General features: G+C 48.0%; 1 protein-coding gene across 3 annotated transcripts in view; it reads right to left on the bottom strand.

The window, feature by feature from the left end:
- The window catches only part of SEPTIN9 (septin 9), a 271829-nt gene that overhangs the window by 197885 nt on the left and 58984 nt on the right, over positions 1–14960 (bottom strand). Inside the window, exon 1 of one of the 3 annotated variants that reach the window (XM_050919340.1) lies at positions 7857–7933. The exons of the other annotated variants lie outside the window; for them this stretch is intronic. Within the exon in view, the coding sequence (XP_050775297.1) occupies positions 7857–7878 (22 nt within the window). The 5' untranslated portion in view covers positions 7879–7933. Of the gene's footprint in view, positions 1–7856; positions 7934–14960 lie in introns of those variants that run through there. 3 annotated transcript variants of the gene reach the window in all.

The following is a 14960-nucleotide window of genomic DNA, read 5'->3' as shown; positions in this document are numbered from 1 at the left end:
ACCGGGACCAGATGGTTTTCACCCAAGAGTTCTGGAAGAACTCAGATATGAAATTGCAGAACTAGTAACCAAGGTAGGAAGTCGGCGCCTATGCTGTGGGTGACCCTAATCCTCTGACTGCCAGAAGCTGGGACTGGCTGATGGAGGATGGATCACTTGATAATTGATCTGTTCTGTTCATTCCCTCTAATGCAGTGGTCCCCAGCGCAGTGCGCAGGGGCATCTAAATGCGTCTGCATCCTGGCCGGCGGTCGAGCATCTGCCAAAATGCCGCTGAAATTCAACGGCATTTCGGCAGCAACGCCTCTGGATGATGCCACTTGTCACCGGCATTTCGGCGGATGCTCGACCGCCGCCATGGTCCTTCGTTTGGTGCCTGTCAGACGAAAAAGGTTGGGGACCACTGCTCTAATGTGTCTGGCACTGGCTGCTGTTGGAAACCAGGATACTGGGCTAGATGGACCATTAGCCTGACACAATATGGTTATCCTTATATTCTTAATGTAAAACTTCACCCTGTGAAGACCTGTGGTGCTCAGAAGGGAACAGTTATAGAGAGCTGCATGTATCTGAAGATCTGATATTTGTATCAGATACTTTCTATTGTGGGTTTAGTTTCTCATCACATTTTTGACTCTGAAGTAGCATAGTCCAAAGGTCAGTTCATATAAAACAAGCCACTTGCAGGTATAGGCTGGCGCCCATGAAAAACACTAGATAAAAAATCCTGAACTCTTAGGGTTGGGACTCATATGGACCTTCTCATACTTTCAAACTCCAGCTCTTGGGATGAGATAAAAATAGGTCTAGTAAAAAGCTATCGTCATTGAACAGGAGGCGGGAATCCCATATTGTCCCCGTCTCTTTCCAAAGTACAGGTTTGGAACTGGAGTTTGAATGCTCTAATTTGCTGCTAGTCTGCAGAGTAGCCAATGGGCTGATTTCCAAGTGCTCAGCACCACAGCCGGGGCCAGAACGTCAAGAGAACTTAGCTCCCATTTGGGCACCAAAATAAGTGGCTAGATTGTCATGTTGGGTGCTAAGGATTATTTGTTTGAAAATGCTCCTAATTTGAGGCCCTAAATTGGAGCTGAACTAGTTTGAAAATAGGCCCCCAATTGCAGGTGCCGAGCACTTGAAAATCTGGCCCCTACAAGGGAAAAATCAGGCATAAAATTGAAAAAAACCCCTAAAGACTAAGAACCATTTCCATGAAATTAACAAACCAACCCCATGGAAAGAGAGAGACAGCCATGCACACAGTCCCCTTGGAGTGATTCATTCAGTGATCATTGCAGTACAACTCTCTAACCAGTTAAGCTGGATTCTCTTGCACACTTTGCTTCTAAGCAGTGAAAGTGAAGCAGGCTAGTCTATCTGCAGCATGTTCATTGCATAGGCAGGGGGGAGGAAAAATACAAAGTGGCATAGAGGAAAATGAAGTAGACTGCTCAAATTCTTTCCATTTTAATAATCTAATGTTACTTGTATCACAGATGAAGTTCCCTTTTTTTAATGATGGATTTCTAACCTGGCAGCATCCCTTTAAAAAGAAATGAAGAGAATCCCTTGCACATGATTAAGGGTGGAAATCAGGAAGTTGCTGAACCTTAGTGTTGGAACCGAGGTAAAATCAGGCTCTTGCTAACCAGGGAACCAATCTGTCGGCTTCTGAAGGAACTAGTTTTATCTCCGCACTCCTATCTGATAGTCACATTTTTTTTCTTTTTGGGTCCCCAGGAGGGTCCCCTAAGCAGCTGCTCTCAGACTTCACTCCTGGCAGCAAAGCCATTAGAAAGCACCATTTCTAGGAAGGACATCACACCATTGTAGCAACCTGCAAGGAACTTGGAGGGAGGAGTACAGGTTTCAGGAGACACCAGGAAGTTAGCCTGTGTTCACAGGGCTAGAATGCTAGCCAGAGTTGCAGCATTTCTTAGTAAAGATACAGTTCAGTTTTACAAGCAATGTTATCTTCTCTGTTATTACCCAGCATGATGTACATGAAGCATGGTGACAGTGGTCAGTCTAGTGAGACCCATGTCAAGGAACAGTAAAAGCAGCAAAGAGTCCTGTGGCACCTTATAGACCAGGGGTCGGCAACCTTTCAGAACTGCTGTGCCGAGTCTTCATTTATTCATTCTAATTTAAGGTTTCACATGCCAGTAATACATTTTAATGTTTTTAGAAGGTCTCTTTCTATAAGTGTATAATATATAACTAAACTATAGTTGTATGTAAAGTAAATAAGGTTTCAGAATGATTAAGAAGCTTCATTTAAAATTAAATTAAAATGCAGAGCCCCCCGGACCAGTGGCCAGAACCCAAGCAGTGTGAGTGCCACTGAAAATCAGCTCGTGTGCCGACTTCAGCACCCAAACCTACCCCTAATCTATGTTTATGTTAGAGAAGGCAAGTCAAGGAAATGCGCCTTGCACTTGGAGCGGAAGGCAGCGAGCTTTGTGATGGTCCTGAATTCTTGTGGGAGTTCATTCCACAATCCTGGGCCTGTCTCCCATCCTGCTTTATGTTGTCCCGGACAGGGACAGTCTCTCTGTGTTTATACAAGTAAAGCATCCTACAGCCTCAATCCTGATTAATGCCTTTGGGCATCAGTAGAACAGACTATTGTAACAGAAATGGTTATTAATAATAATATGACTATTTAGCCTATTAAACTGTCTGCCTCAGTAAAATCACCTGGCATTGAGTTTCACAAGTTAACACTGTAGTGCATTAAAACACACAGAGTTGCTTTTTTGTTATCAGATATCTTTATTCTCATGTTCGGCAAAAGGGCTGCAAAGCTACAGCCATCTGGTGTTCTCTAGCCCCTTATTTATTAATTCATACACCTCTCTCCTCTTCCTCTACTCCAGCGGTTGGCAACCTATGGCACATGTGCCGAAGGTGGCACGCGAGCTGATTTTCAGTGGCACTCACACTGCCTGGGTCCTGGCCACTGGTCTGGGGGCTCTGCATTTTAATTTAATTTTAAATGAAGCTTCTTAAACATTTTAAAAACCTTATTTAAACTATTGTTGTATGTAAAGTAGTTATATATTATAACCTTACAGAAAGAGACCTTCTAAAAACGTTAAAATGTATTACTGGCACTCGAAACCTTAAATTAGAATGAATACATGAAGACTCGGCACACCACTTCTGAAAGGTTGCCAACCCCGATATAGTATATAAAACAAATCCAAAACCAGACACTTCCCTGCGCACACTTTTCCCCCGAGGAGCGGATGAGAGAACAAACATTAGACATGTTGCTTACTGCACTGCTGAGGGTGCTCAGATATTATGGTGAAAGGTGCAATGGAAGAACCTAAAGAGACTAGAACATTTTAAAGGACCATGATCTGCATATGTCTCTGTACTTAAACAAGCTACAATACAATTGACAAGGACTATCATAGCCTCACGCTTCAAGGATCACCAGTCGCAGAACTAGGTGTATTACAGGGATTGGCACCTTCCTCTGAAGCATCAAGCATTGGCCACTGTCAGAGACAGGAGAGCCAATTAGGGAAGCTGTTGATCTGCCATGACGTGGCAAGGCCTGTGGTCTCCCAGAGTGGGGAGCACCTGTAGGATTCAGGAATGCTTATTTACAGTAGCTGCAGGAGCACAGCACTCTTACCGAAGAGAAGAGGCTTGATTCTCAGTCATGCTAAGGCCCCTCACATGAGGAATTCAGACAGGGAGTTTTTATTTCCGCATTGTGAAGCTCCAGTGGTAGAATATTAATGAAAAGCATGTTTCTGGCCAGCAGAATGCCTAGGAAACGTGGCTGCCTAGCACCCCGTAGATCTGTTCTCCATCTGAGTCATGTTTTGTTGATTCACCAAAACCAGGGTTTTTTCTTTCCTGCTGCCAACACTGCAGAGCCAGCAGAGCTGTGAGAGAGCAGGATGCTTTCTCCTCTGCCTGGGACATCAACCGCTGAACTGCCAACTCCTGTCACGATGGCTGAAGCACATCCAGGCAGACTATGAGGCCATGACTCAGATGAAACTGGAGGCCCCAGTTCTCCTCTCCTGTGCACTGGTATGCAGGCCCATCGAGAGACATGTAGGGCCCCAGTAAAATAATGTTAGCTGGGGCTGCACTTCCTCCATTTCCTTTTATTTACCCAGATGTTACAAATGTTTTGGGGGGGCCCCTGGGCATAGGGATTCAGTACCACTGCCCCCCTCCATCAGCCCTGCTGGTGTGCAGCAGGGGTAATGCTGATGGAGTGACTCTGGTGTACGTGAGATCAGAGTCAGACCCCGAGTAAGAATCGGATCCACAGATCGCAGCTGGATTGCCAGGTACCAGGCACAGCTCACTCTGCTGGCAGGCAAACCGAGCCGATTTGCCCAGGAGTCAGTGCTGGAGAATAAACCTGGAAAACTGACAACATAATCTGAACTGCCCAGAACCTCACTTAACAAGATTTTCCTATGTTCCCTTTAACCCTTACTTTACTGTGTCTCAAAAGTGCTTACCCAGCACATTTGAAATTCCTCCCTGAATCGCAGCTTTTAAATATTGTTTACTATTAACAAAGCTATGTCATTGGATTTTAATTCTTTCCTCAGGCTCTACATATAGCCATAACCCTCCTGCATTTCCTTCTCCCACGCTGCTGAGACAGGACTTTCAAAAGGATGAATCATTCAAGAACTGCCTCTAGTCATGTCCCTTTCTTTCTCCAATCTTGGACAGAGCTTCATTGCCTGGCGACGCTGCAGTGCACTCTTTCCTCCCCAGCGGAGACTGCTGACAGCTAAGGCCTCCAGAACAGAGCGAGCATGAGAAGCAAGAGCAGAGTATTGGGTATGGTATCCCCCGTGAAACGGTCCCAAGTCTGAGCTGTGTGTGCAAACCAGCCTCCGTGCCCTTGAGTTAAGAGACATACAACTACTACCCTTGTTTAGCGCATATCACATACCACAACTATTTGTCATCCACAGGCAGGATGAGGATTTAACTGGGGGCTCTGTTGCCTGGCTTCCCTGCCAACAACTGCATGACACAACTAAATCAAGGGAACTGAAATCTGCATAGACCCATTGGATTCCAGCAGGGGTCGCTGGCACACCCAAGCTAAGTCATCAGCAGACACGACCGTTTGCATACTTTGCTAGTGACCCTTAGGAAGGGGCCAGGCTACCGGAGATTAACTAGAGCTGCTGCCTCTATGGACTACTGTACCAGGGTCTTTCCTGCCTGTGGCTCCCTTGCACATGGGGTACCAAGGATCAGCATGGATGGGAGGTATCCCACCCAGAGTTAAGTGGGCTCTTTGCTTCAGTTAGCTATTGCATTTAGGTTGCATGGAGTGTCTTGTATTGAGCAGTTCCCAAAATGAGCAGGGGCTCCAGGAAGTGGAGATCTGGCACTTCTCTTGACTAAAGAGGCCTCAAATCATGTGACTGGGGCCAGAAATTAAAGCCCTGTTTCTTGTCAGCACTCCTGTTTGTCAGGCCCCCTTGTCCTGGGATAATATCAGCGCAATAGAAAAGCAGCAGCAGATTTAAAAGATCGGTTCAGTGCCGGGTTCGACTGGCCCTGTTCTGCAGAACTTGTCCCATTCCCTCTGTTGTTTATCCTCTGCCTGGCCGAGGCCCGTGCTGCAGCGATAGAGGATTATCCACGTCGGAGCACTGGTATTACTGACACATATACACTCCATCCTTTGGGTCAAGGGCAGCTCCCAGGAATGCTTTGAAGTGGCTCAAACAAAGGAGGGAATGTGGGGAAGAGAGGGCAAGAGAGAAGGAGTGCACACGTCATCTGAGCTGCCCTTATTGGAAAAGGGCTGGGAGAGGCAGAACTCTCCCACAGGCCCGTCTCAAGCTGTGAGCGCTCTCAATTCCCATTGACAGCAAGGGCAGGAGCTGGGGGTGCAGGGCCGTCCAGAGGATTCAGAAGGCCTAGGGCAGGGCCGGGTCTTCGACGGAAATTCAGCGGCGAGTCCCTCAGAGGGAAGGACCCGCCACTGAATTGCCGCCGAAGAACGAAGCGGCGGTGGTAGAGCAGCCTAAGTGCTGCCGATCGCATCTTTTTTTTCCTGCCGCTTGCGGCACTGGTACTCACCGGGCGGCGCTCCAAGGCTTTGGCAGCATTTCAGCGGCGGGTCCTCCACTCACTGCGAGTCTTCCGCTGCACTGAAGAACCCGCTGCTGAAGACCCAGAGTGAGTGAAGGGCCACCGCCGAAGTGCTTCCGAAAACCCGGAGTGGCTCACGGGGCCCCTGAGGGGCCTGGGGCAAATTGTGCCACTTGCTCCCCTCTCTGGGTGGCCCTGTGTGGGTGCCCAGCACCTACCAGGATCAGGCCCTTAGGCAATCGCAGCTGGTCTGTGCTCCGTCAGGGTTGTGCTCCCCCTGTCGAGCACGGTTACACACCTGGCTGGAGTATAGAAAGGCCTCCCTGATGGTACTTCATGGCACAAGCTAGTGTCCAGACAGACAGCAGAGGAGTTACAGATGCCTCAAGGTTTCCAACTGCAGAGCCCCACAGTTCCCCGCTCTCAGCCCACTCTCATCCCCACCCCTCCCTTGCTCGACTGCTTCCCCTCATCCTTGTGGTTTTCTTTCCAACACTGATGCCCAGTAGCGCGGTGCTGCTTGCCTCAGCCCCGTCGCCGCTTTACCCAGGCCAACTCAGAGCAGCCAGAAGAACATGCAGGCTCCAGAGCAGGCAAGAAGCGATCTGCTCTCCACTCCAGCACACCCCCTGGCCCTCACCAGGGAACCACAGACTGAGTTAATGGCTGCAGAGTCCCAGCCCATTCAAAGTAGCAGCCCCTGCACCCCTGGCCATTCCAAATGCATTGGGATTCCTTTGCTGGAGGGCCTCCTGTCTTCTCTTTGGGACCCTCAGAGCTCTGTATGGACTCAGCCCTATTCTTGGTCTCTGGGCTCAAGTTCTAGGGCAAACATTCCCCCATCCCCACCCCTGGCTTTTAATAATGAATAGTTGTCAAGGCCTCAGCCACTGCTCAGCATGAAGTCCTGCAATGCTGCAAAGCTGCTTGCTGAGCCCTGGTTACCTGACGCCTTCTGACCAATCGGCAGCAGTTTTGGGATTAATCTCTCGGACATGCGCCATTAGTTGGGGTTTGCAGGGAAGGACAGGAGTTGGATGTATCCGGTTTAATTGCCCTTCTATCCCCACCCCAATACACACACTTCACCAGCAACTTGAAGCCCAAGACATGCCAACTGCATGAAATCAACCCCCTTTTCCAGGGTTATACAACCAACCCCAGCTCAATGTGGGAACACATGCAGCCAGGAGGCGCTGTCCTAGGAGCAGGAGACTCCTGACCTATGACTGAGTCTCTGTGCAGCAATACAAGCATTACTGGAGAGGAAGATATTGTCTTTAACACAAGCTTTGGCATGCTGAGAGAGCTAAACCACAACACAGCCATATGAACTAAGCAGCCGACCTCCAGGCTCTAAAGGCATCCTTAAGTTTCTCTCCCTGACTCTGAGTCCTGAGCTAACAGTCTCAGCAATTCATCTGCCTCACTCGGTGCGGCAGATTGGAAAATAAAAAAAAATAAAAAAGAGAGCGAGCGAGCAAGAGAGAGACTAAAATGAAATCCAGACCCAGAAAACAGTTTCTTTCTCCCACACCCTCCTATCCCTCTGTTGGAAACACGGGCTGCTTGGAGAACTTAGAAAGATGAAAAAAGAAAAAGCAGAACATTATAAAAAAAATAAAAGGAACCATTGAAATCAAACCAGAGCTTGGCCGGTTCTTCTCTTAATATTCAGACACTCTGGGGGAAGTGGAAAGGGAGCAGGGGAGAGTAACAAAACAGCAGAGATAAAACGATCAATAGCCTACCTGAAATGCGGTCCCTCTCCATTACTACAGGGTATATTTAGCATCCGCGTGTCACGCCGTCCCTTTTTTCGGTGGCGTCCCCTTCTTTCACCCACTCTCCCTCCCTCCGTCCTTTCCTTGCCTCCTCCTCCTCCTCCTCCTCTTCCCCAAAAAAGCTCTTTGTCTGGTCTAATTTCTTCAATCTGTTGCAATCATGAATGCATCCAAATTACCACATTTCCATGTGCTGATCATATGTTTGTGCTCCAAACTGAAGTAGCTTTGTCTCTTTGAAATGAAAAGAAAGATTGAGGAAGAAAGGGAGAGAAAAAAAAAAGAGGGGGGTACATGACCCGCAAATTCAGCAACCCCCCGAATTACTCCAGCGCATGTAGACGATGACAAAGCCCAAGTTCTCCAGAGCACAGTCTTAAAGCTGCAGCACGCGCGAATCCAGGAGACTGCGGCCGTCTCCGTGGCTGACTCCTTTTAGTATCCACCAGGAGATGCTTACACAACTTGACTCCTTGGAATAACAGAGCAACACATCCAGCTTCTCAAATCTCTCCCTGCTTCCCCAGTTTTATTTTGCTGCTATTTCCTCTATCCCCGGCCCTCCTCCTTCGGTGGCTAAAGCATTTTAAAGAACTAAGATCCTGCTTGTTCCCCCACCCAGCCAGATCTGAAGTTTCGATTCATGCATAAACTATTCTGCTGATGAAGGCTGATTTCATCCTCAGGCAGAGCATCACGGTTTGCCTGCTACCAGGAAGGACCCGACTGCAGCACATGTTTAATCTCCCACTAGAGCCCTGCTGGAGAGGTTTACGGCTGAATCTTGGCAAGCAGTCCCTGCTTCTCCTTCACATGAACAGCCGGCTATGCCAGGCCCTCCCCTCGCTACACAAGTGATAAGAGAAGAGATTTCTGAAGCCAGCTGGAAAACGATAGTGAAACCTCCCCTTCTAACCCAGCGGTGACAGGAGTCAGGGGCTGCCCTGTGATCCTCGAATCGACAGAGCTGGGCTTCAGAAAGCACCTTTCATGTGCTCCCTTCCTGCACAGAGATGAGATAGGGGCTGGCAGTGCACTGAGTGTGCAGAGTAAATGGAGCAGCCATTATGAGCTCACGCGCCAGTCTGGACATCAGAGCTGCTTCTGCTGAGGGCAGGAAGGGGGAATGCTGGCAAGGACTCTGGAGCTGGAGGCTCCTCTGTGTGGAAACTGCCACCTGGACAGCTGCCAAAGCCAAGCAGAAGAGACATTGGTTAAACATCTCCCCCTGAGAGAACACCTGTACCAGCTCAATACATACTGCCTGGGGCCTCGGCGTGGGAATAAGGCCAACCCCCTGATGGGACTTGAACCCACAGCCTTCTGTCTCTGTAGGGAGAGAGCTTTGCTTGCGCCTTCTGTTACTGCAGCAGTCGCACTGCTTGCTACCCAAGCCACAAGCCATTCTGTCCACGGGACACGCTGCCTTGAATGACCAAGGAACTGTCTCTGTAACTGCAGCAAATCCAGAGGATGGCACTGAGCGGTGAAGCACGAAGGGTACCAGCAGCCAACACGTCACTCAGCAGCTGGGCAATGAGAACACTCCGCTAATTCCTCAGGCCGTGAGTCAACAGGCCAGATGCAAGGGCCCCAGCCCCTCCCCTCAATGTGCATGCAAGAGAGGCCTGGCCCTGCAATGAGAAAGCAGGGACTGCTACTAGGTGGCAAGGAGTGGAAAGCCGTTATTGTTATTCACCTGTCGCACGGGTGTCGTTTGTAAAGCCTAGTGCGCCAAAAAGCCAAACATGGCTGAGAACTTCCAAACGGGATGGTAACAGGCCATGACTCCCAGTGCTGCTTCAACGTGGTGAGATTCCAAGCAAAAAGAGCTCTCGGCCAGGTTCCTTACTGTTTCCATTGCTTCACACGGACTCAACAGACATTCTAGCCATCGTGGGAGACACAACGAGGTACAATCCTGGAATCTTCTTATATGGATTATTATTTCTACTACAGTAGCACAGATGCCCTGATCAGGGTCCGATTGGGCAAGGCACTGTACATGCACCTATAATAAAGACAGTCCCTGCCCCAAAATGCATACAATCTATATGGAAAATTATGTATATTGCAATAGTATCAGACACACACCCTTAGTAATGTGGACTATGAAAGAGGATTAGCTCATGATTATTTGTATTGCAGTGGCACTTAGGAGCCCTGATCATGGCCCAGGACCTCATTGTGCTAGGCCCTGTACAAACACAGAACAAAAAAGATAGTCCCTAAGCCGTTATCGATCTGGATGAATAAGCTTCTCATGAAAGAATCATTGGATTAAGGGAGCTGTCAAGAAAAGTATCTTGTTTTTTCTGGGTTGGATCTACTATCCATTGGTTTATGGCAGCAGTACTGAAAAATCCCCCAAAGCTACACATTTTCTAACATGTGTGAGGATGGAATCTGGTTGCTGCCAAAGCCAAAGAGGGGAACAAAGGAATTGCTGCAGGGGATCAGACCATTGGCCCCCATGGCCAGTGCCAGCTGCTTCAGAGAAAGATGCAAGAAACCCTGCAGGAGCAGTTATGAGATAACCTGTTCCCATGGAGAGTTTCTTTCTGACCCCAATAGTTAGAAGTTGGCTTATGCCCTGAAGAAGTAGGGATTCTTTCTCATATTCTTTTAATATGAGAATTCTGGATATTCTTGCAGCTCATATAAGAATAATCTCTAGCTTTTCTACAGCACTTTTGGACCAGTACATCTCAAAGGAGGTCAATATTATCTCCATTTTACAGAATGGGAAACTGAGGCACAGATCAGTGACAGTCACTCAGCAGGTCAGTGACAGAGCCAGGAACAGAACTCAACTTCCAGAATCCCTGTCCAGTGCTCTATTCACTAAGGGTATGTTGCCTCTCAATGTCTAGAGGAGAATAGGTGATGCTTCTCCATCCACAACGAGTAACTCTTTATTTCCTGTCCGAAATGTAAAAGGGTAAAAAGCCATAAGCGTCACATAGCTACATGAAGCACAGAATCCAATCCATTGCCTCCCACAGGGAGCCTTCATTGACAGTCTCTTCATGCAGGAAGCCAACTGAAGGCTACAGAGGAAAGGAAAGAGTTAAGGGGAAATATCGAGAGAGGAAATAGATGAATGGGAAGGAAGGAGAGATGCAAAGCAGCACAAATGTTGCAGCATAGAGGTTTTAACCCATCAAGATCTGGGTGGCTCTGGACCTGCCAACCTGAGATGTCTCTCAGTGCCTGCCAGCTGCAGTGGGTACAGACCTGAAGGTGGGAGGCAACCAGTAGCTACTAACCAGGTGTTCTATGTGCAGGATTTTCTTCCTCCCCTCCCCTAGGATTGGAAATAGCATGGATCTAGTGACTCAGGGCTGTTGGGCAGAGGCTGCTGTGCCAAGGGCTGGAATTTGAGTGCTCTAGCTTTTTTTTCCTTCTTGGTTTGGGAGAGTTTATGGAGTTTGCTTTTATTTGCATTCATATTTGTATTTTAAACAGATGGCAAAGGGGCCTAGAGTCCTCAATCGGTGCTTTATGATGTAGGAATTGTATAAATCTAAATAAAGTAAAACAAAATACATAGCAATTGCTAACAGCACTTGTTGGTGAAAATGTAGATTTTTGATTTGTTTGTTTGTTTTTGCTCCTTTGCATAATACTGAAGCACCTGAAAGAATGCCACTAAGACCCCACTGCATTTAAGAATGTGCTTATGTTTAAGTAAATGCTTTGCTGAATAACTGTTGTACTCATCCATGACCTTAAGATAAGCATGTGTGTAAACAGTTTGCTGAAGCAGGAGTGGGGGCTAATACAGTAGCTGCTCTTTGTTTCAATAATTTCTAAGGAAGAGGTTAGTACAACATGATCTGGTGATGGGGCTTCTTACTGATGCTGTTATTTTAGGGATATACAGGGATTTTAAAATCAGTCGTCCTGATGGAAAGCGCTGGGGAAAGAGGGGCATTGAACAGGTCACATGGATCTGACATCAAATGGAGCCACTCTGATTAGGGCTGTGCATAGTACTGACCATGAAATGTGGGTCTCAAAATAAACGGCTTCTGCATCTCATTTTGAATCCATGAAAACTGGCCCTTATTTTTGAGAACAAAATTGACATTTGGGACTTTTCAATGTCAGGAGGACATAGAGAAGTATCCCGGAACAAAACGGCGACTGTCGCATTGTGTTGGCCTTTTATGAAGGCCCTAATCCTGGTGCTGTGTCTGCCCCCTGAGAGACATTGACAAAGTGCAGGAGAGGCCTAGGACGTTATGACTTGGCCACTCTCCTAGAGGTGTATCTGATGGTTTTCTTGTGCCTGGACTTTTTCTAAACATTAAAAACCCTTGTTAAAAAATACAGGTGGAGTCACAAGGCCCAGTTGGTGGCATTACACAGGGCCAATAATAGAGCTATGTGAGAGGGAAAATTAGGAGCAGCCTTTAGGTCAAGTTGACCATTTTGAAAATAGCCTCCAGTTCCATTTGGGGCTGGGAAGCTTAAACAAATAGGAACCTTGATCTTCCAGCCTCCTTTGAGCTTGCTGAGCCAGGCGGGGTTGGGGGACAGCGAGTGGCTTCCATGCCTTAGCCTCTCCCTCACCAGCATGTTTTCTAATTACGACGGCCTGCAGACACAAAGCATCTCTCTCCAATGAGGCGTTGGGGAGGAAACGGCAAGCAGGAAAACAAACAGAATCCAATTAGAGGCTAGAGTTTGGGGTTTATATATAGCGTGTCTTCCACACCCGAGTCAAGAGACCCTGGAGCTCACTGCAAGGCAACCAGCTGGGCGCTGGCAGTGCAGCGACTCTGTGGACAAATAAAGCAGCCATTATGTGGTCAGCAAAAGCTCACACACAGCTTTGAATGCTGAATCCCATTGCACCGAGACAGAGGGCTGTTAGCCAGGACATTGAGATGATCCAGTACATATAGTTTTTTTAACTACCAACTTGGTGGCCACCACAGGGACCTTGGGATGAGTCATGAAGAAATTCTATTAGCAGGTCCCCCTGTCTGGTTCTGTAGGTTTCCTAGCATGTGCATCACGACACCTGGGTGCCTGACACAGAGGGTCTGAGTTCCTCCTTTCTTTCAGTTAAGGAGAGAATTATTTTCTAGCACAACTGGTGCTCATATGGGATGAGTCCAAGGGCTACAGTCTGAGCTTTTCAAAGCTGTCTAGGTGGCTTGGATATCCATTAAAATTAATGGGATTTGGGCATCTACATCATTTTGTGGGGAGGGGAGTCTGTACACCCATATTATTATGGGCTGTACTGGAGTCGCATGGATTTTAGAGTCAGCGCAAGAAGCACCTGGTTGGGATTTTTTGCTTCAATCCCCTTCTTCCCCAGTGAAGCTCTCAAGAGTCCATCCCTCCTGACACTTCATTATTCCTGTTGTAGCCACACCTACAGCCCCCAATCAGCCAGCAGGGCCCCACTGCACTAGGTGCCACACCAGCAAATGACACAAAGTCCCTGGCACACGGAGCTGCCGCTCTCCCTCCCTCCATCTTCTTCCTATAAAACACTAACTGGGTTATATTGCTCCTGCTCCTGCCCCAGCGGTCAGGCTGCTGGCGAGGGGAGTATTGCATGCGAATGCACAGACTGCAGGGCCCTAGGTTGGGCTGCCATGGATTCAGCTAGTTACTTTACTTCTCAGACATCCACAGTGCCTTGCAGTCTGGAGCACCAGAAACGGGAGGAAATTCAACAGTGTGAAGCACAAGCCCATGCACTTAGGGGCTAATAAGAATTCCTGCTATAAGCTGGGGGCTCATCGGTTGGAAGTGACAGGGGAGGAGAGACACCTGGGTGTGTTGGACGATCACAGGATGATGAGGAGGCTGAGAAAAAAGGCAAATGCAATCCTAGGATGTGGTGGGCGAGGCATTTGCAGTAGAGAGAGAGAAGAATTAATGTCATTGTACAAGGCACGGGTAAAATCTTGTTTGGAATACTGTGTACAGTTCTGGTCATCCATGTTCAAGAAAGACGAATTCCAACTGGAATGGGTGCAGAGAAGAGCTCCTAGGATGATCAGGGGAATAGACGGTCCATTTTATGAGAGGAGACTGGAAGAGCTTGGCTTGGCTGAAAGGGGATGTGATTGCTCTCTGTGAATACTTCAGGGGGTAATCACCAGAGAGAGTGAAGAGCTTATAAAGGATAATGTTGGCACAAGAACAAACGGGCATAAACTGACTATGGACAAATTCAGGCTAGAAATTAGAAGGTTTCTAACTATAACAGCAGTGAGGTGCTGGAACAACCTTTCAGTAGGAGTTGTGGGGCCAAACAATGTAATTAGTTTTAAGAGAGAAATGGACACATTTATGAGTGGGACTGTCTGATGGGGTTGCTTGTGATGGTAGAGGGCAAGGCTTGGCAGCCCTGGGTGTCCCCCTTCCAGTTTATGTCTTATGTTCCTAATATCTCATGCTTCAGGGCTTCAACTGGTCACCTTGCAGGGGTCAGGAAGGGATTTCCCCCACCTTTTGTTTTGTTTGTTTTTTATCTCCTTCCTCTGAAGCATCAGAGATGGCCATGGGTGGAAATGGGACATGGGATGGGAGGGCCAGGGCTCTGAGGTGGCACTGAACATTTTCTCTCTCAAGTACTTGGCTGGCTGGTTCTTGCTCACATGCTCAGGGTCTAACTGATCACGCCTATGTGGGAATGCTCAGCTCAGCTCAGACTAGCAGTGACCTTAGGGGTTTTTTACTCTCTTCTGCAGTACATGGGTGTGGGTCACTTGCTGGGAATTTCTGGGTATATTTCACTTAATCATTTCCCTGCCATTGTGGGGGCACAAATAGTCTAGGCTCTGGGGGGCTCTGTTGCTTTGGTCTCATTTAGCATGCAGGTGCTGGGAGGTGTTGGTGGCCTGTGATGTTCAGTGGGTCAGACTAGATGAGCCAGTGGCTCCTTCTGGCCTTAAACTCTCTGATTAGTGGCCTGGGAAGCAATGAAAGGAGGGTGAGGGCAGGAGGCAGAGTGGTTGTGGATGAATGTGTTTGACTCACACTATGTGCAATGGAACATGTCTGGCTGTAGCAATGCAGATTCAGGCGTGGCGTGATCAG

Source organism: Gopherus flavomarginatus, chromosome 12 (genome assembly GCF_025201925.1).
Source record: "Gopherus flavomarginatus isolate rGopFla2 chromosome 12, rGopFla2.mat.asm, whole genome shotgun sequence".
Taxonomy (NCBI): domain Eukaryota; kingdom Metazoa; phylum Chordata; order Testudines; family Testudinidae; genus Gopherus; species Gopherus flavomarginatus.
Note: the sequence above shows the minus strand (reverse complement) of the source record. Positions and strands in the feature narration are given on the sequence as shown.